Source organism: Hypanus sabinus, chromosome 21 (assembly GCF_030144855.1).
Source record: "Hypanus sabinus isolate sHypSab1 chromosome 21, sHypSab1.hap1, whole genome shotgun sequence".
NCBI classification, from domain to species: Eukaryota; Metazoa; Chordata; class Chondrichthyes; order Myliobatiformes; family Dasyatidae; genus Hypanus; species Hypanus sabinus.
This window is the reverse complement of record NC_082726.1, coordinates 56,589,358-56,611,767: the sequence shown is the minus strand read 5'-3', so window position 1 is coordinate 56,611,767 and position 22,410 is coordinate 56,589,358. Positions and strand designations below refer to the sequence as shown.

At 41.7% G+C, this 22,410-nt stretch overlaps 2 protein-coding genes across 8 annotated transcripts in view; both read right to left on the bottom strand.

Moving 5' to 3' along the window:
• The window catches only part of LOC132379075 (sorbitol dehydrogenase-like), a 50,707-nt gene extending 44,930 nt beyond the window's left edge, over positions 1-5,777 (bottom strand). The window contains exons 1-2 of the mRNA XM_059946613.1: positions 5,545-5,777; positions 2,999-3,032 (exon numbers count right to left, since the gene is read on the bottom strand). Of these exons, the coding sequence (XP_059802596.1) occupies positions 2,999-3,032; positions 5,545-5,604 (94 nt within the window). The 5' untranslated portion in view covers positions 5,605-5,777. The remainder of the gene's footprint in view (positions 1-2,998; positions 3,033-5,544) is intronic.
• Positions 3,015-22,410, bottom strand: part of LOC132379074 (sorbitol dehydrogenase-like) — a 95,601-nt gene continuing 76,205 nt past the window's right edge. For 6 of the 7 annotated variants that reach the window (XM_059946611.1, XM_059946607.1, XM_059946606.1 and 3 more), the window contains 2 exons: positions 21,305-21,473; positions 14,536-14,778 (listed from right to left, as the gene is read on the bottom strand). In XM_059946611.1, the coding sequence (XP_059802594.1) occupies positions 21,311-21,473 (163 nt within the window). In that variant the 3' untranslated portion in view covers positions 14,536-14,778; positions 21,305-21,310. Of the gene's footprint in view, positions 3,033-14,535; positions 14,779-21,304; positions 21,474-22,410 lie in introns of those variants that run through there. The other variant, XR_009507287.1, reaches the window with a different exon arrangement.

Here is a 22,410-nt window from a genome sequence, read left to right as displayed (position 1 = left end):
GCTACACCTGTCCCTATACCTCCTCTCTTACCACCATTCAGGGCCCCAAACAGTCCTTCCAGGTGAGGCAACACTTCACTTGTGAGTCTGTTGGGGTAATCTATTGCTCCCGGTGCAGGCTCCTCTACATCGGCGAGACCCGACGCAGATTGGGGGACTGCTTCGTCGAGCACCTCTGCTCCGTTCACCACAACAGACAGGATCTCCCGGTTGCCACCCACTTCAACTCTCCTTCACATTTCCATTCGGATATGTCCATACATGGCCCTCCTCTACTGCCATGATGAGGCCAAACTTCGGTTGGAGGAACAACATCTCATATACAGTCTGGGTAGTCTCCAGTCCCTTGGTATGAACATCTATTTCTCCAACTTCCAGTAATTCCCTCCCTCTCCCTTCCCCCATCCCACCTTCACTCTGTCTCCTCTTCTAGCTGCTTATCACCTCTCATGACTCTGCCTTCTTCTACTACCCATAGTGCTTTCCCCTTAGATTCCTTCTTCACCTCTCCTGCCTGTCCCCTCATTGCTTCCCCTCCCCCACCCCTTAACCTTCTTTATCGGGCCCCTGCCCCCTCCTTCTTTAGTCCTGACGAAGGGTATCGACCCGAAACGTTGACTGCTTCTCTCAACGGATGCTGCCCGACCTGCTGAGTTCATCCAGCTTTTTTGTACGTCTTGATCTCTCAACTATGATTGTCTGCTCCCAACTAATTTGCTGTTTATGGCATTTTTCTTGTGCAAGAATTGGTTGCTGCATCATCTACATTACAACACTGAGATCTCTTCCAAAGCACTTAATTGGCTGGTAAATTGCCAGGTATCCTGAATTTGCAAAGAATACATCGCAAAACTTGCCTACTTTCCCATCTACATTGCTAATCTAGAACGTTAGTGGAACTCACAGTGAGTGCCCAAAACTGCTAGTGCTTCATGACGCAAAGCCAGCTGGAATTTAACGTTGATGGTGATGCTGAAGAAAGAAATCATTACAAATTTGCAAAGCACAGAGTGCAATAGATTTTTCAAGTAACTAGATAACAGCCACCACCCCCTGTGTGAAAGGCTAAATAAGAATGGAGAAATAGCTATACGATGACCTCAAACTCCCCAGCATCAATACTTAAAAATGTTCTAAGCTTTGATGAGATCTCTTCATTCATTCAACTCTGTCTGTTCAGTCTCCTCTCATCATGTAATCTCAACATCCCTGGAATCAGTTTGATGAATTATCGTTGTACTTGCCCTATTGCAACTTTACCCTCGGTTAAGTAAGGATGTCAGAACTCCAGGTACAGAGTCTCCAGTGCTGAAAATGATTACAAAATGTCTTCCTTATTGCTGTAATTCATCTCTCAACTTATAAAGACTAATGCCAGGAAAGTTTCCCAATGCCCCTACTTCCTCAGGAGGCTAAAGAAGCTTGGCCTGTCTCTTTTGTTCTTCATCAATGCACCACAGAAAATATCCTCACAATCTAAGTTGCTATGACCTTGTTTACCTGCACTGCACTTTTTCTGTAGCTGTTACACTTTTATACTGCATTCTGTTATTGTTTTGCCTTGTTCTACCTCAATGCACTGTGTAAAGATCTGATCTGTATGAACAGTGTACAAGATACTGTATCCCAGTATATGTGACAATAATAAACCAATTACAATTACAATTCAAATCCTACCTAGATACATCATTTCTTGGTATGGCAACTACTCTGCCTGTGACTGCAAGAAACTGTGGAATGTATGGACACAGCTCAAAATATAATAGAATCCAGTCTTTCCCACCCCTTCCCTCACCCATAGTCTCTGTCTATCCTCGCTGCCTCAGTAAAGCAGCCAACATAATCACAGAACCCATCCATCGCAGACATTCTCTCTTCTCCCCATCACGCAGAGCTTAGAAAAGTCTGAAAGCTTGTCCCATGTGACTCAAGGACAGCTTTGACCCTGCTGTTATAAAATTGTTGAATAGTTCCCTGGTACAATAAGATGGACTATTCACACTCCTCATTATGACCTTGTACTTTTTTGGTCTACCTGGACTTTGTATCAACATTCAAAGTAAATTTTACTGTCAAAGTACATACATGTCACCATATATAACCCCGAGATTCAGTTTCTTGTGGGCATACTCAGCAAATCTATAGAATAGTAACTATAGCAGAATCAATGAAAGACCACCCAACTTGGCCATTCAACCAGAGTGCAGAAGACAACAAACTGTGCAAATATAAATAAATAGCGATAAATAACGAGAACATGAGATGAAGAGTGCTTGTTACTTTATACTTTAGTTATACTTTATTCTGTCTGCTGTTATTGTTTTACCCTGCATTACACACAATGCACCATGAAATGAAATTACCTGTATGAAAATACGCAAGACAAGCTTTTCACTATAGCTCAGTACACCTGATAATAATAAACCATTTCTAATAAAGGGCCTCCACCCAAAATGTTGACTGTCCAATTCCCTACATAGCTGTTGCTTGGCCCATGAAGTTCCGCCAGCTTCTTGTGTATTGCTCTATATTCTAGTGTCTGCAATCTTCTGTGACCCAATTTTAGTTGGGTGATTGTAGGAGTAAATGAGCATATGAGACCGAATAATTTGTCTATAAGTGGGGAGATGGTATCACTCTGACAGTGAACATAGACTCTTTGGCCCAAAAAAATCTTACTTTATGGGGAAGCATCTGAAAAAAAATTGTAATAGCTAAGTTCTACAGTATTGGCAAATCTAATGAAGAAAGGATGTTTTCTGTTCGAATTATTTCTACATTTATACTCTTTGGTGACATTAAAGTTATCAGAGCCCATGAAAATCACAGCCTGATAGAATGAGAGGAAGTGCATACAGTCTATTAACTAAAGAATTCCTTCTGTACTGATTAATTTACAGACTAAGAACAATATCTGACTAAGACATAGCCCTTAAAAATAACACAAATATTACACAGAACTGCATGTAATGAATCTAAACAGAAAAGACAGACTTACCGCCAGGACATAGTTCTGGAACTGGACGCTTTTCCTATGGAAAGAGGAAATATCTTTTTTTAAAAAGCTGGCGTGCTTCAGTTAAAACTTATGATTTTAGCTGTAAATTAGATGTAGACTCCCCTTTATCATGCTAGTTGACTCATTTGTGAATCAAGTCTCTCTCTGCAAATCCATTAAAGTTGTGCACATAAAGATGAGTGAACCCTGTATCTCTCCACTCATCATAAATACAGGAAACCCATTCGATACAATAAAACAAAGGAAAAAATCTTACAACCCTGCTTTTCCTCCACCTGTATCTAGTCTAGAAGGAACCTGAAATCTGCTGCATCAAACACAAAATGCTGGAGGAACTCAGCAGGCCAGCCAGCATCTATGGAAGAGTAAACATTTGACATTTGGGACCGATACCTTTCATCGGAATTGGAAAAAAAGATGAGAAGTCAGAAGAAGGTGGGAAGATGGAGGAAGAAGTACAAGGCGGTAGGTGATCGGTGAAAATGGAAGAAGGAGATGGGAGAAGTAAAGAGATAGGAAATTGGAGAAAGAAAAGGGGTGGGGAAGGGGGAGTCTGATAAGAGAAGGTAGAAGACAATGGAAGAATGGAGTCAGAAGATAATAATGGAGGGAGGTGATGGGCAGGTAAGGAGATAAGGTGAGAAAGGGGAGTGGTGAAGCAGAGGGGGTTGGGGCTATTAATGGCAGTCTACTGTCCTGTCAAGACAAATTTGATGGCTCCTTACGTATTAATCTTATTTATTGCTTTTTTTTCATTCTCTTTAGCCAATGTACCCTTGTTCAATAACCTATCTTCCTAGAATTTATTGATCCAAAACATCGTGAAGTTTATATGCCCACACAATAATAGTCTGTCTCAGTCTCTTTCTTCAAGACTTAGTTTCTGTTAACTTCATAACAATCCATGAGCAAGGTTTTAAAGTTCCAAGATCCTGCTACAAGAATTTTTTATCAAAATAAACTTTATCCATAATTTTAAAAAAATACAAGAACAAGCCATGTAATTTCTTTTATTCTTACATTAATGATTAATGTTTTCAATACAGTTCTGTTGCATCCTTCAACTAATTGTGCTTCCTCTCCCCCACCCAGGGTGGTAAGCAACTGCATTCATTGAATGGCTTCCCCATCCCAACCAGCTCCCTTCCCTCTCCAATAGCAGAGCCCTATACTGTGGTCCTTCCCCACAAAACCTGTTACATAAAAATGCACAGTAGTTGGGTCACCACAGAATGAGTTTCTCACCATCGCATCATTATAATGCGACATGAAAGGCTGTCTGTCTCTTCTAAAACACAATAAAATCCAAAGCAACACACACAAAATGCTGGAGGGACTCAGCAGGCCAGGCACTATCTATAGAAAGTCCTAATAATAGTCCATCAGGTCCTGAAGAAGGGTCTCGGCCCTAAATGTCAACTGTTTACCCCTTTCCACAGATGCTGCCTGGCCTGCTGAGTTCCTCCAGCACTTTGTGTGTGTTGGCTATCTCTTTTATTTCTTTTAGTGATAAAAGCTTCTTTTCTGAAATAAAGACAAATAGTTCTGCAACTTTGACCGGTAATTGGGAAAACACAACAGCACTTGAATCAAAAGGCACTCTTAATAGGATTTGAATTCAACTGAAAATAGTACTCATTTTGAAACCACGATAAATATTATTACAGTTTCCATTGTAAACTTCATTTGAAATTGCTTTTAGGTCGCTTTGGTGGCCTTTAACAACTCCCTGGAATTCTGGCTAATATTTTATACATTGATTATTAAAATTAAACATCCTGATGATTAAAATGCCTTGCGGTCTGAAAATTGGACCCAGCAGATTTCCTTAAACCTTATAAATGAATCTGGAATAGAACGATGGAAATTTCTGCATTTACACAAAATGTGGCATTAGAGTTAACACTGCCCATCAGAATCACAGCCTGATATGATGTGGGGTAAGCATATGCAGACTAGAAACAAGAGTGTGGACCAAAGACTGGTTATTTTACAGATTAATAGCATCATCTAATTAAGATAATGCTAAAACGGTCTCTCCACTCATTCCTAAGGGAGAGAACATAACTTTTTTATTTTAGGTTTTAGGAGCTAACTTTAAGAATTAATGGACAGCAGTCTGATATTTAAGGAACCGGGCAGATCGCGTTGAATAGGCAGCGCCAACCACGCAGCACCCGTTGACTCTGACAGCGCCGCGTCGTCGTGACACACGCAACCCTGTCATGGGGTGACACAATAGGAAAGGGAAGCCACCACCCTCGCTGACGGGAAACTCCTTGCCAGCCATGAGGTGGGTGGAATTCAGAATGGCCGCTGTCAACACAAATCGGAGCAATGCTGGTAATAATACCGGTTAAACACACAACTCTTGCAAACCAGTTCCATCTCTCCTCCCACTAAACTAGTTAACCCTGAACGTGTTCTTTACGTGCTGACATGGAAATCCCGCTCTACAAGGATATTCCAGTGAGGCACCTTTGTAAAAGATGATGCACGATATTAAAAAGAGATTGTCTCATTACCACTTTCAGTTCTCCACAGTTTAAGACCAGGGCCATGTTGTCTTGTTGTTGCTGCGACATGATTGGTTTAAAATTACTCTTCTTCCTACTTCTGACCTAAGAACTGTGATCTTAGGGCTGCAGACTCGGTTGCAGGACAAATGGTTTTGATTTAGGCACGTATTTCCCCTCCACGGGACTTTTTTTCTTCCCCTTCCTCCCGAGCTGATCGAGACGCCCACCCTTACCGCACCGGTGCAACTGTACAACCTACTTGCTAACCCATGCAGAGGGGTTTATTAAAGCCGGGTCATAGAAAGCACCCATGGCAACCTTTGCGACGTGGGGCAGCATCTTTGGTTTCCATGGTTACGTCCGTTAAGGCGGTACATCCCGCCCTGCAGGGTTGGTGGAGACAGGCCAGTTTTAGCCGGATTTTGTGTTAGCCAATTGGAAATCAAGTTTGATCAATATGCCAGCCCCCCCCCTCTAATTATTAAGATCATTTGCGACCAGTTACTTTTGACCAATCAGATCATAGTCCTTACAGGGAAATAATTCTGGGAAAAATAAAATTCATTTTCTATGGCACAGGGATTGAAGTGAGTTCAAACTAGGCACTGTTTTGTGTCTCTTGCCCTAGACACTGACTATGAATTTTCTTTGTATAACGTCCTCAGGAGAGATCAAGTTTTGGATGGATGGATAAACAACAGTACAGATAAAAGGTGGCAAATTGGGCGGGAGTGAGTCCAGTACTACAGCAATGAGCTGTATTTGGAAAATACATTCTGATACAGGTTTGATAGGTTCAATTTAACGGCAGAGAAATTTATACAAAATACATCAGTATCATAACGGTTAAAGCCTGGATTATTGGGTTTGAGATATATAATCACAATGGCGGCCGGAAGACTTAAATCTGAGTAAATAAAAACAGTTGGAATGTAGAAAATCATTCAGCAATTAGCATGCACACAGCGAGTGAGCTCGGACAACAGAGTAACAACGACCAGAACATCTGTCTTAGTCATGAGCTAAACACGGGCCAAACATGCTCTTCCTCACTGCTGAGGCCTTTAAAACCTCATCTGAAAAGCGATCCTCCCAATAGTGCAGCCTTTCCTTGGGGATTTATATGGAAACACAAAAGATCGGTGGTGAAAGAGACCATTCAGCCCATCAAGACTGTTCTGCCATTTAATATGATTATGACTGGTCATTTGCCTCAGTACCAAATCCTCGCACACTCCAGACCCCTTAATGCCTTTTGCATCTTAACATTTATCAGTCTCCCTCTTAAAAATATTCAGCAACTTGACCTCAACAATACTGTCTGGTGGCAGATTCCACACACTCACCACTTCCACCTCACAAATATCTCCACATCTCAGCCTTAAACCTCTTCCCTTTAAGAGTATGTATGATCTAAGACTGAGACTGCAATCCCTCATTTCCTTGCTCCAGCCAGGAACACAGATCATGAAGCTACTTCTTCTCCTTCTTCTTTTAAATATACTTCTACTACTAATCTGTGCGTCATTTACGTTTTGATAATGTGATTTTGGGCCAACCAAGTGATCTGGCTCTTTTGTGAGGGATTTCGATGTGGTTGAGATCGAGGTTGAGAATGGTGTGTGTGGCCAGATGGTGGAGTGAGAACTCATGATTGCCTCCGCTACTCACTGATCTCGCTTCTTAAAGCATTGAGCAAGATTGAAATCAATGAGGACAAGAGTGGAAGGTGAGCAGGTGTTCAGCACTATCTGCTTGTGTTTGACTGGTCTTTCTCTTTCTTTCTTTCATTTTTTCTCTCTTTCTCTCTCTCTCTCTTTCACTTGCTGCTCCCAGAGGAAAGTGTAGGAGCCCTGGGTCTCGGACAGGATCTGAATGGTGCGGTTTGTGGATTGGATTTGTTTTTAGAGGTTTCTGCAGTTCATGTCATATGCATTTCTGGTTTCTGGTTACAAGTTTTTTAATTGCTGTTTTGCATGATTTTGATTGGGCACTTTGACTCAGACTGACTCTGCGGCATGCAGTCAATAAACGATACAGTGCTAAATTGAACTAAACTGAACTACACTGAACATTTCAAGGTCTTTACGGTTTGATGTTTAATACACTGTGTGTTATCCGCTCCTTTTTTGCCGCTTGCATGAATTGTTCTTTTTTTGCGTGTTGGGTGTTTGATGTTTTCCTTGAATGGGTTCTATGGTGTTTCTTTGTTTCGTGGCTGCCTGAGGGAAGACGAATCTCAGGGCTGTATACGGCATACATACTTTGGTAATAAACGTACTTTGAATCTTTTGACTTCAACTCAGTATAGCTGGGTCAGAATCTTCCAATTAGACCCCCTCATTCTCTGAAACTCTAATGAATACTAAGCTGGTTAGCTTGATCTCTCCCAACACAGCATGCCTGCCATCTCAAAAGTTTGAAGTTCAAAGTAAATTTATTATCAAAGTACATTTATGTCACCATATATGATTCATTTTCCTGTGGGCATACTCAATAAATGCATGATAGAATAATTACTATAAAAGAAACAAAGAAAAACCACAACAGCTTGAGCACTCAACCAGTTCAAAACACAACAAACTGCAAATACAAACAGAATGCAATAAATATTGAGAACTTGAGATGAAGAGTTCTTGAAAGTGAATCCATAGGTTTTGGAAACAGTTCAGTAATGGGGTGAGTGAAGTTATCCCCTCTCATTCAAGACCCTGATGGTTGAAGGGTAATAGCTGGACCTGAACCTGGTGGTGTCAGTTCTGAGGATCCTGTATCTTCTTCCTGATGACAGCAGCGAGAAGAGAGCAGGTTTTGGGTGTTGTCAGGGTCCGGAATCCACATTCCGGGTCTCAATCTGGTCCAAATGCTCCGGACTCTGGGTCTTGCAGCTGTCCCGTCTGGTCCCTTTGAGCCTGTTAAGATCATCCTGGATCAAGGAGGCACACCTGTGGCCAATTCAGCTGCAGGTGTTTATAAGGGGCCATGGGACGGAGACGTGGTGGGTGGTTGTTTTGCATTCTGTTAGCTCTGAAGCTGGTTTAACCAGCTCTATACCTGGTTTGTCTACTCCTTATCTGCTCTGAAGTTGGTTTAACCTACTCTACACCTGGTTTGTTTGCCCCAAATCCTACTCTGTATCCTGCCTTTTGCCTGTTCTGCAACCCACTCTGTACCTGTTTTACTCAGTTTGTCATGCTTTTCCTGCTCCTCTCAGGTGTGCTGGCCCTGCTGTCCTGTCTTATTTGTCTGCCTGTGCTTTCAGTTGCCTTTACCAATGTACTCAGTGGATCACTGTTCTGCTGCTCACCCTGGACCCAGCTTCCTACCTGTTGCCTCTGTCGGGCGGACCTGGCTGGACTGCTGCTGCCTGGCAGGGGTTCTGCCCCCTCCTACCTGTTGCTTCTGTCTGGTGGGTCCGGCTGGACTGCTGCTGCCTGGCAGGGGTTCTACCTTTTCCACCTATTGCTCCCTAAGGGTTGTGCCCCGCACCTGCCCGGGTGTCCGCGACTGGCCCAGGCCTCTGTGTTTTCTGCCTGGGAGGCAGCCTTGCCCAGGATCCATGTGGCCCGCCATGAGGAATCTGCCTGCCTGCCCCGAACTGTGGGGCTTGCCTGCCCGCCCGCCTACCCTGAACTGTGGGATCTGCCTGCCTGCCCCATTTGAACTCTGGGGTCCTCCCGCCTGCCTGCCTCATCTGAACTCTTGGATTTAGCCCTGCCTGCATTAACTCTTAAATGCCATGGCATCCCCATCCTGACCTCCCCCTAGTACTTCAGTGTCTGCGTCCTGCATTTGGGTCCATCCGGCCCCCATTCCTGACAGGTGTTGGGGGGGGGGGGGCTCTGATAATGGATGCTGCTTTCCTGAGACAATGTTTCATGTAGATGTGCTCAATGGTGGGAATGGCTTTACCTATGATGGACTGGGCCATATCCACTACTTTTTGGAAGATTTTCCATTCAAGGGCATTGGTATTTCAATACCAGGCTGTAATGTAGCCAGTCAATATACTCTCCACTACATATCTATAGAAGTTTGTCAAAGTTCCAGATGTCATGTCAAATCTTAGCAAGCTCCTGAGGAAGTGAAAGTGCTGCCGTGCTTTCTTTGTAACTCAGGTCCTCCAAAATAATAACACTAAAGAGTATAAAGTTGCTGACCCTCTCCAATTCTGATTCTATGATGATGGCTGGCTCAAGAACCTCCAGGTTCCTTCTCCTGAGGTCAATAATCAGCTCTTTGATCTTGCTGCCATTAAGTAAGAGGTTGTTGCTATGGCACCACTCAGCCAAATTTTCAATCTCCCTACTAAATGCTGATTCATCACCACCTTTGATTTGGCTTACAACAGTGGTGCCATGACCAAACTTGAATACGGCATCACAGCTGTGCTTAACTACACAGTTGTAAATGTAAAGCAAGTACAACGGGGGGCTAAGAACCCAGCCGTGTCGTGCACCTTCTGGTGCTCCTTGTAGACAACAGTGGAATTGAACCCAATTCATGTCTTTAATAAATTTTAACATCTTCCTTGTATTTTTAAATTGTGTTCAACCTGTTTAAAGTTCTAATCTATTAAATTTTTTGAATTTATTATGATTTTTTGTAATAAGCATGCTGTCTCTGTTTTCCATTTGTGCTCTATATAGTAATTTATGCATTTAGTATGCATTCTAACCCATAGTATTTTGCCATCATTTACTGTGACAGATTTTTAGTTTCTGTGGCCAGTTGGTTACTTTTGTCACAGCTGAATTATTTGCTTTATGATGCCACTTTGGCATTGTGATTATTATTTAATCCAAGATATCCCAGGCTGGAAGTGAGCTTGGTAATTAATGACTGTTTTGTTGGCTCGACACATGGCCTAGAGCTCTGGAACTACTCACTCCTACGGTCCCCATATGCATCTGTGGGGTGAAATGTGCTGAACATCATAGCAGTAAGGATGCTGGATCTGAATCGTGAACATTCCACGGAAACGTATTGAGTGAGCGCATCATGGCACCAGATCAAATACAATACCATACTTGGATTATTGTGTTCAGTTTCTGGTCATCTCATATAGGGACAATGTGGAAACTGTAGAGAGGGTGGCACAGAGATTTACTGATGCTGCTTGGATTACGGAGCATGTCTTAGGAGGAAAAGTTGAGTGAGCTAGAGCTTTTCTCTTTGGACCGAAGGAGAATGAGAGGTGACTTGATGGAGGTGTATAAGGTTATGGTAGACATTAACAGAGCAGTAATGCCTAACACCAAAGGACATACTTTTAAGGTGAGTGGAGGAAAGTGCAAAGAGGATATCAGAGGTAGGTATTTTACAAAGAGACTGGTTAAGTGTATAGAGGTGGTGGTCGAGGCTCATACAATAGGGATATTTGAGAGTCTCCTAGACAGGTATATGGAGGGCTATGTGGTTACATTGATCTTGAAAGTTGATTAGGACGCCATGGTAGCATAGCGACTAGAATGACACTATTACAGCTCATGACATCAGAGTTCAATTCCGAGATCATCTGTAAGGAGTTTGTACATCCTCCCCATGAATGTGTGAGCTTCCTCCAACAGTCCAAAGATGTACCGATTAGTAGGTTAATTGGTCATTATAAATTGGCTCGTGAAGTTAAGGTTAAATTGATGGGGTTGCCAACAGCATGGCACGAAGGGCCAAAAGGGTTTGTTTCACATTCTATCTCTAAAATAAAGGTTAACACAGCATCATGGGCCAAAGGGCCTGTACTGTTCTATGCTCTAATACTAACTGATTTTCTGGAACTTCAATGGTTCAGCATTTACTGGGAAGAAAATTTAACTGCATTGCCATTAAACAGATTTGCCCATTAGTAATGGGTTTGTTTCTGATAGCTTTAGTTTGATGATGGTACTACAGACAGTGCTTGAGTTCAGTGAAATTTAAAGAGATGGGATGGCAATTTCTGGGGAGAGAAGAGTAAGGAAGAGAGGAGGTTGGGGGAGAAAGAAAAGTAAGGATGTGAGGAGGGTGGAAGATTGAGTTAGGAAGAGAAGGGAATGGAAGAGAGAGCTTGGTGAAAAAGAGGGAGCAGCAAGAGAGGTGCGGAAAAAGGGACTGGGAGAGAGGGCGGGGAGAGGGAAGAATGAGAGAAAGAGGGGCAGAAAGAGAGGGGCAGGTGAGAGAATAAGATAGTGTGCCTTTGTTAATGCTACGGCCTTCCTCATATTGCAAAATGCTACTGGCAGCAAAATTGTAAGATTGTACCTTAAAATCAGCTCTACCTAATACCAACACTTAAATTGACTGGATTCCATGAACAGCCAGTTTGCATGTGACATTTGTTGCTGATAAACGGTAGTCATGATGCCTGCATTCTACATTACTATAATGCACAGGTTATGTTTGATCCATGCTAGCCAAACAAAGGCTGAGCAATGAGGACTATCATGCAGACAATGAGAGCCACTATGCCATGGAATGTTTGATAGTCTACTGCTATACTGAAACAATAGTACAACATCCTCAACTGCTTTGGAGGTCCTGCAGTATGTGGCAGCGTCTCTACTTCCTTAGGAGTTTGCAGAGATCTGGCATGACATCTAAAACTTTGACAAACTTCTATAGATGGTTAGCAGAGAGTATAATCACTGGCTGCATTACAGCCAGGTATGGAATCACCTTCTCTGACATTAAATGTACCTTTGAACAGAAAATCCTACAAAATGTAATGGATTTAGCCTAGTCCATCACAAGTAAACCCCTTCTGAACATTGAGCTTGTCTACAGGAAACACTGTTGCAGGAGAGCATCTTCCATCATCAGGGACACACACCATCCAGGTCATGCTCTCTTCTCACTGCTACCATCAGGAAGAAGATACAGGAGCCTCAGGACTCACACCACCTGGTTCAGGAAGTTATTACCCCTTGACTATCAGGCTCTTGAACCCAAGGGAATAACTTCACTCAGCTTCTCTAGCCCCATCATTGAAATGTTCCTTCAATCAATGGACTCCCTTTCAAAGACCTTCTTTTCACATTCTCAATATTTATTTATTTATTTATTATTATTATTTCTTCTTTTCATATTTGCACATTTTGTTGTCTTCTGCACTCTGTTTGAATGCCCTAGTCTTTCATTGATTCTATTCTGATTACTATTCTATTGATTTATTGAGTATGCCCCTAAGGGAATGAATCTCAGGTTTATATATGGTGACATGTGTACTTCAATAACAAAATTTACTTTAAAATTTGAACTTAAAGAGAGTTGTCAACACAAGTGCTGGTAAACTTTAAAGACAGACTTTAGCAGCTTACAATCAGCTGAAGAGGGGGAACATGACTCAGTGGAAAGGCTCATTTCTGATTAGTCTGCTTAGATCATGAGTGACCAAATTGTAAACTCCTTTCAACTATAGTCCTGAGACAATTTCTCATCTTTCTCTATCCCTATTTGCATAACCTACCACAATGAGTGCATTAGTCAAGAACCTGCAATTTTGCCATCATGGCCAAATTAAGGAGGAATTCGGGTAATGGCTGGATAATGTTATAAATCACCAGGGAACCAGAGAGGTATGATTTTTTACTGTATGAGGTATCACAGTGTTGGCTATACTAGTATCAGATGTGTCATGGAAATTGTCTCATGGAGAGAGTTCTTGGAAGGGACAAACAGAACATGAACCTCAGCCATAAACAGGAAGATCAATTGGGATTAAATGAGTTGGCCGGCTTCTCGTTACTACCATCAGGGAGAAGGTACAGGAGCCTGAATAGGTTATTGCTAGTAAGTTGTGGGCATGCTATGTTGGCATTTGAATCATGGCGATACATGTGGGCTGTCCTCAGCACAATCCTCAGATTATGTTGTTCATTGACACAAATAACACATTACTCTGTATATTTTGATTACATGTAGCAGATAAAGCTGTCATTTAAAAAAAAACTTGGATAGATATATGGACAGGAAAGGAATGGAGGGTCATGGGCTGAGTGCAGGTAGGTGGGACTAGGTGAGAATAAGCATTCAGCATGGACTAGAAAGGCTGAGATGGCCTGTTTCCATGCTGTAATTGTTACATGGTTATATGGTTATCTTTAATATTTCACCTTTATCTTTGAACTAGCACCCCCTCCATGGACCCCATCTACACTTCTTGCTGCCTTAGTAAAAGGGCCAGCGTAATCAACGATCTCACTGACCCCAGACACAATCTACCTGCACTGCACTTTATCAGTAGCTTTTATATTTTATTCTGCATGGTTATTGTTTTACCTTAATGCACTAGGGTTGTATATACATAAAAAGGAAAAGCTAAAATTCCTCCCTGCATCTTGTTTGGCTTGTTGGGCAGCAACCTTGCCATTTCTTCAGCACCATTTTCCTTCACTTATTCCAAATCCTTCAATTCCCTTGCTACAAAACAAAATATACTTTGTGAACTTGTTCTGCAGTCATCCAATCTTTGTCTGATATTTTGTAGAGCTGAAATGAATGACTAATACAAAATTAAATTTCTCATTGCTCTTTGTGAGTGCCCATTTAAAGAACACACCTTGACATTCAGCTGCCAAACATATACATAGTTCTGCTAATATCCATTTCCATGAAGCAAGTTGGTTCTCAGCTGATGGATGGATTCAGGAACACTATTTGCACTATGTGGAATTGAATTGATTACAGTGCATTCACATTTGGGAAAACCAGTTTAAATCTGCGCTTTGTTCTGCTATAAAGTGACTTTCTATAACACAAGGTTTCTTTGGAGTAAAATTCCAGCATTATAGCAGAACTACATGCAATTTAATGTATTACCACATATTTACTGACATTTTCTCACAACGTCTTTAAACTAGCCAACATTAAAGTATGGCGTGCAGGTTAATGGAAGTAGGCAGTTTAAATGGTTTTAGCATGGACTAGATGGGCCAAAGAGCCTGTTTCTCTGCTGTACTTCTCTACGACTCTATGAATTATCTTAAGTCTTGAACATATTATAAGAGTGAGTAATTTGACTTATTTCCTTTCCGACATCTTCGGTTATTTATTTTCATTATTTGAAGCTGATATGACATTGAAATACAGCTGATAGCTATTTAATACATAGGATTAAGTATACACTTTCACAATTACATGGGAATATCATTTTAAATTTTATACTTTTGTAGCATGGGGAAAGTTTAACTGAATTCCATTTGAAGATCCCAGCTGGCAATACAGAAAAGGCACAATTGTCGATATAAACAAGCCAGGCTGCACCTGCAAATAAAAGAAAAAGGACAGGTAAACATAATAGACAATAGACAGTAGGTGCAGGAGTAGGCCATTCAGCCCTTTCAGCCAGCACCACCATTCACTGTGATCATGGCTGATCATACACAATCAGTACCCTGTTCCTGCCCTTTCCCCATATCCCTTGACCCAGCTATCTATAAGAGCTCTATCTAACTCTCTCTTGAATGCATCCAGAGACTTGGCCTCCACTGCCTTCTGGGGCAGAACATTCCACATATCCACCACTCTCTGGGTGAAAAAGTTTTTCTGCATCTTTGTTCTAAATGGCTTACCCCTTACTCTTAAACTGTGGCATCTAGTTCTGGACTCACCCATCAGTGGGAAGATGCTTCCTGCCTCCAGTGTGTCCAATCCCTTAATAATCTTATATGTTTCAATAAGATCCCCTCTCATCCTAAATTCCAGTATATACAAGCCCAATTGCTTCAATCTTTCAATGTACGACAGTCCCACCATACCGGGAATTAACTTTGTGAACCTACGCTGCACTCGCTGAATAGCAAGAATGTCCTTCCTCAAAATTTGGAGACCAAAATTGCACACAATACTCCAGGTGGGGTCTCACCCTCTTTACTCCTATACTCAGTTCCTCTTGTTATAAAGGCTAGCATACCATTAACTTTCTTCACTGCCTGCTGTACCTGCATGCTTGCTTTCATTGACTGATGTACAAGAACACCTAGATCTCATTGCACTTCCCCTTTTCCTAACTTGACTCCATTTAGATAGTAATCTGCCTTCCTGTTCTTGTCACCAAAGTGGATAACCTCACATTTATCCACATTAAACCTCATCTGCCATACATTTGCCCACTCACCCAACCTGTCCAAGTCACCCTGCATTCTCATAACATCCTCCTGACATTTCACACTGCCACCCAGCTTTGTGTCATTGGCAAATTTGCTAATGTTACTTTTAATCCCTTCATCTAAATCATTAATGTATATTGTAAACAGCTGCGGTCCCAGCACTGAACCTTGCAGTACCCCACTGATCACAGCCTGCCATTCCGAAAGGGATCTCCATAAGAAGCCCAGCTGCAAAAGGAGGAGGGTTGGGTATATAACTCTCGCTTCGGCTAGCGGCTTAATATAGGGTGTGTTAGCCCCGGGCAAAAAGGGCCCATTAAGAAACGGTCTGTTGCGTAATGTTGGAGTTCACTGATAAGCCGATTGTCCATCATCGACCTCCTCCGATCGTCACTGCCCTTCAGACCCTCACTCCAAGTTCACCCTGTCTGGCGGTCTACTAACTCTCGCCATTCTCATCTTCTGTCCTTCTCTCTCCCCCGGCAAAAGACTGCAAAGATCTCTCTCCCAAACTCACAAGGAAGAACAACAGCTAGTCATAACCCAAACATGGCTGCTACAGAGAAACCATTACATTATCAGTGAAACCGTACATCATGTTACACAGCAGTGAAACCCTACAACATGTTCCAGGTATAAGGCTAGATGTCCTATCTTGTAAAAACACCAACAGAAGCTCCAAAGGCCTCATCCCTGGGAGAGGAAGGATCTTGGCCTAGAAGATGGATGAAGTAGTGCGGTGGAAGCAGAAGCCACAGGGACAATCAACCTTCAGCCAGGACAGAGCACTGTGGTGAGCTATGGCCCAGTAGGGGTGATGAGCTTAAGAAGAGAAATACATCAGTTTGCAATCCTCCAACACTGGCAAGAAAATGAATAGTCCATACGAGAAAAAGTTCATCAAGATTGAAAGAGTACAGAGAAAATTTAGAAGATTGTTGCCAGAACTTGAGGATCTGAGTTATAGGGAAAGGTTAAGTAAGTTGGGACTTTATTACCCCAAGTTTAGGAGAATGAGGTAAAATTTGATGGTAGAGTTATTATGAGGGGTATAGATGGAGTCAATGTAAACAAGTTTTTGTCACTGAGGTTAGTTGACACTAGAACTAGAGGTCATAGGTTAAGGGTGAAAAGTGAAATATTTATGGGACACCTGAAGGGCAATTCTTTACTCAGAGGGTGGTGTGAGTCTGGAGCTAGCTGCCAGCTGAAGTGGTGAATGTAGGCTTGAATTCAACAGTTATGAGAAGTTTGTTTAAGTACATGGATGGGAGAGCTATGGTCCAGATACAGATTGACGGAACTAGACAGAATGACAGTTTGACACAGACTAGATGGGCCAAAGGGTCCATTTCTATGTTGTAGTGTTCTATAACTCTGTAGTGCAATTAAACAGGGGAAACAAAATAAAGGAATGGATAGATCTTCATAATGGAAGTAAATAAAATATAGGAGATAAAGGCAATGATCATAGCGTTATATCAGAATGGAAAAAAACTGGCTGCTGTGGCTCAGAAGTGTGATGGAAGACAAAGTCAGGCATGAATTAGGGTGAAACCATTTCACTAACTTTAGACTCAGTTCAATGCATCAAGGGCACATTCCTCTCCATCATCAGTGGGATCTACAGGAGAGGCTACCACCAAAAGGTAATATCTATATTCAAAGATCACCACGTCTGGGCCATTCATCTTCTAAAAGCTACCAGCATGCAGGAGGCATAGAAGCCTGAAGTGCGACAGCACCAGGTTCAAGAACAGCTACTTCCCTTCAACCATTCAGCCCCTGAACCAAACTGCACAACCTAAGTCACTAGTTTAGCAACACTATGACCACTTTGCTCTACAATGGTCTTGCTTTTTTAATTGAGTATTCTTTTTTTGTGAAAATTGGATATGATTTATGTTTTTTTTCTTGTGAGTGCTGTGTATCTGATGTCCTGTGTCTGTGATGCTGCTGCAAGTTTTGCATTGCATTGTAATTGTGTATGTGACAGACATTGACCTAGTAAAACATTAGCTTTATTTGTCACATAGTCACATGTACAGTACTGTACAGTGAAATGCGTTGTCAAATCAAATCAGTGAGGATTGTGCTGGGCAACCCCCTTGTACTACCATACTTCTGGTAGCAACGTGGCATGCCTACAACCTGTACGTTTTTGAACTGTGGGAGGAAATGGGAGCACCAAAAGGAAAACCACACAGTCATGGGGAGAATGTACAAGCTCCTTACAGGCAGTTGTGGAAATTGAACCCTGATCTTACCGTCGGTGCTGTAATGTGATGCATTAACCACCACACTACTGCGCTGCCCCACATTATGTGATTCCACATCCAAAATATCAACATTTAGGATGAGGAATAGGCCCTTCTAGTCCTTTGAGCCACACCACCCAGGAACCTTCGATTTAACCCTAGCTGGACAATTTATAGCGACCAGTTAACTGACTGTAGGAGAAAACCGGAGCACCAGGAGAAAACCCACATGTTCCACAGGAAGGATGTACACACTCCTTACAGATGATGTCAGAATTGAACTCTGACACTCTGAGCTGTGCTAACTGCTATGCTACTGTGGCGCCCAATGTCATAAATCCTTGGAATTGCAGGAACACCATGCAGCAGCAGCAGCAGTAGTGAGGCAGATGTAGAAGCAAAGATCAAGGCTTGAAGGGGATAAATTCAGGATACAGTTTGTTGAGGAAGAAGTTGAAGTTCAGTGACCCAACTGGAACAGATCAATTTGTAGAGACATTGCATCTCAGCTCCAGCGAGATGGGTTGAATCTTAAAACCTGCTTTTGCTGCTATTGCTTATGTGGAGTTCTCCCCGTGACCACATTGGTTTCTTCACTGGTTGACTCTACAATTCATGTTTCTAATATTTATTTATTATGATTTTTTTTTGTACTTGCATAGTCTGTCTTCTTTTGCACACTGGTTGTTTGTCTATCTGTGTATAATTTTTCACTAATTACATTGTATTTCTTAGTATCTACTGTGAATACTTGCAAGTAAATGAATCTCAAGGTAGTATGTCCTGACATATAGGTACTTGGATAACAAATTTACTTTGAACTTTCTTTGTTCCACTTTCCTCTCACATTCCATAGAAACGTTTGTTGCTAGGTTAATAGGCCAGTATGAATTACCATGAGTGTGCAGGTGAGTCTGGGGGAGCGTATGGGAATGTAGAGGATGTAAAATGGGATTAGTATAAATGGTTGGTCAGCATGAACTCAGTGGGCCAAAGGGCCTGTTTCCATGCTGTATGACCCTGTATAACAGCATCCATCGTACAACCGAAATATAGAGACACAAGGAACTGTAGATGTTGGAAATCTGGAGCAACACACAGCTGGATGAAGTCAGTGGGTCAGGCAACATCCATGGAAGGTAATGGACATTTAAAGTCAAGAACCTTCAACAGGAGAATGACACACTCAGTGGACACTTTATTAGGTACACCTGCGCTCCTGCTTGTTAATGCAAATACAGTATCTAATCAACCATTCATGTGGTGGCAGCAACTCAATACGTAAAAGTTCAAAGTAAATATATTATCAAAGTGCACATATGTCACCATATACAACCTTGAGATTCACTTTCTTGTAGGCATTCACAGTAAGTTCAAAGAAATACAATAGAATCAATGATACAACACACATAAAAAGATAGACAAATAGCCAATGTGTAAAAGACAACAAGCAGTGCAGACTCAAAAGAAAAATAATAATACAGATTGAGTACCCACTATCCAAAATGTTTGGGGCTGGAGGAGTTTTGAATTTTGGATTTATTTGAATTTTGGAATATATAATGAAATAGTTTGGGATGGCCATAATTTCCGACTCTGAACTTACATGCTACTGGTAAGCAGTCTTTGTCTTACATAAACTTGTTCAACGCGCATATACACAGGTGTAGCCATTTAGCATGTTTGTTTTATGCAATGTTTTTCTATTTTCCATAACTTTTATTCATTACATAAGTGAGATCACTTCTTTAGAACTGTCTGTGATGCTCACATCACCTGGGAATCTTCCTAATGCCTTGTGGAATTTTACATATGTGACATCATGCCAACGCTCCAAAAAACTTTGGATTTTGGAGGGTTTTGGAGGTTGGAGTTTTGGATAAGGGATACTCAGATGTAATAATAAATGAATGAGCAATAAATATCAGGAGCATGAGCTGAAGAGTCCTTGAAAATGAGTCCATAGGGTGTTGGAACAGTACCATGATGAGGCAGGTCGAGTGAAGTTATCCCTTGGAGTTCAAGAGCCTGATTATGGAGGGTTAATAATTGTTCCTAAACCTAGTGGTGTGGGTATTGAGGCTCCTGTACATTAATTCTGATGCCAGCAGCGATAAGAGAGCATGGCTTGGATGGAGGGTGTGCTTGATAATGAATGCTGCTTTCCTACAACGACGCTCGTTGTAGATATGCTCAATGGCAGGGAGGGCTTTATTTGAACTGATAATCAGAATCAGAATCAGACTTTAATCGCCAAGTACCTGTACACATACAAGGAATTAACTTACGGCAGATGTTGTCTCTCTGCTCATAACAATAATAATGATAAATATAAATGAAAATATAGATTATTCATACAGGTAGTGCAATCCAAGTAATAGTTAGCCGACAGTTAACCGGCAGTTAACTGTTCAGCAAAGTGACCGCAGTAGGGAAAAAACTTCTCCAGTGCCTATTAGTCTTAGTCTGGAGGGATCTGAAGCGCCTACCAGATGGAAGCAGTTCAAACAGTCCATGCACAGGATGGAAGGAGTCCTTTATGATGTTCCCCGCCCTCTTCTTCAACCTGGAAGAGTACAGGTCTACAATAGAGGGCAGGGAGGCTCCAATGATGCGCTTGGCAGTCCTCACTGTGCGCTGTAGTCTGTAGCATCGAGGAATTAAAAGTTACCGACCTTCTCCATCTCTGATCCCCTGATGAGGACTGGCTAATGGATCTCCAGTTTCCTCCTCTTGTAGTTAATAATTAGCTCTATGGTTTTGGTGACATTGAGTGAGGGGTGCTGTGGTACCATTCAGCAAGCATGGTCAGGGTTCAGTTGTTCTTCAGACCAAACATTAGAATGGTGGGAAAAAAAATGTTATGTAAGTGACTTTGACCGTGGAATGATTGTTGGTGCCAGGCAGTGTGGTTTGAATGTCTCAGAAACCGCTGATCTCCTGGAGTTTTCATGCACAACAGTCTCGGGAGTTCACAGAGGATGGTTGTGAAAAACAAAAAAAAACATCCAGTGAACAGTAGTTCCATGAGTGAAAATACCTTGTGAGTGAGAGAGGTCAGAAGAGAATGGCCAGATTGGTTCAAGCTGACAGGAAGGTGACAGTAACTCAAACAACCACATGTTACAACAGTGGTGTGTAGAAGAGCATCTCTGAATGTATGTTGAACCTTGAACTGGGTCGGCTGCAGTAGAAGAAGATCCTGAACATATACTCAGTGGTCACTTTATTAGGTACCTCCGGTACCTCAAACTGACAACTGCATGTACTTTTGTTAAAGGGATTGTTTGAGATGAAAAATGAAATGGAAATAGGGACCAGGGTAGCCACAAGATAAGTTGCCATTCTTCAAAAACAAAGTTCACAAGATAGGAGAGGATGACAAAAGCAAAGTAAAAGGAATACTGGATATCGAATAGATACCTTTTATTAATCCAGGTCACTTGTATCACACTTCAGAACCACTTTGGTTCCTGTGCCCTTGCTTGCTGTTTCAAATGCCTTGTGAATCTCATTCAGAGGAAAGCGATGTGTGACCAGAGGCTTCACATCAACTCTATTTAATGCCAACATGTTAATCGCAATCGGCCACCTACAAAAAACAAAGACAGTTGGTAGTGCGATTTCCTGCGAGGTATATTTTCACTTCTTTTAGTCTTCCATTGTCCGCTATTAATCTTTTAAATGTACATGTATTGAGCTATAAAATAGCAATTAAATTAAGCTAAAGCAATGTTCAGAATTCTGTAATCTATATCCTTTCTATAACATATATAACATATACACTCAGTGGCCACTTTGTTAGGTACACCTGTGCAACTGCTTGTTAATTCAAATATTTAATCAGCCAATCATGTGACAGTAACTGAAAGTGTTAAAGCATGCAGACATGGTCAAAAGGTTCCTTTGCTGTTCAGACCAAATATCGGAATGGGGAAGAAATGTGATCTAAGTACTTCGACTGTGGAACAATTGTTGGTGCAAAATGCAATGCTTTGAGTCTCAGAAACTGCCGATCTGGCATTTTCACACACACTAGTCTCTACAGTTTTCAGAGAAAAGTGCAAAAACAAAAGAACATCCAGAGAGAGGCAGTTCTGTGGACAAAAATGCCTTGTTAATGAGAGAGGTCAGAGGAGAATGGGCAGGTTGGTTCAAGTTGACAAATAGGCAACGATCACTCAAATAACCACACAACAGGGGTGGGCAGAAGAGCATCTCTGAACATACAACAAATTGAACCTTGAAGTGGATGGGCTACAGCAGCAGAAGACTATGAATATACACTCAATGGTGACTTTATTATGTACAGAAGGAACATAATAAAATGGTCGCCAAGTGTATAACTTAACTATAACGTAACTTAACGAGAACAATGCTATAAGTTATTCTTAACCATCATTGAATCACGTTTACTGTACTATCCATATCAAGACCCTTTGTTTTATTTGTTCACTTTATTTCACATTTCCAACCTTGAGTTTCACCTCCTATTTTTCTAAGTTCTTTATATCTTATCTATCATTCAG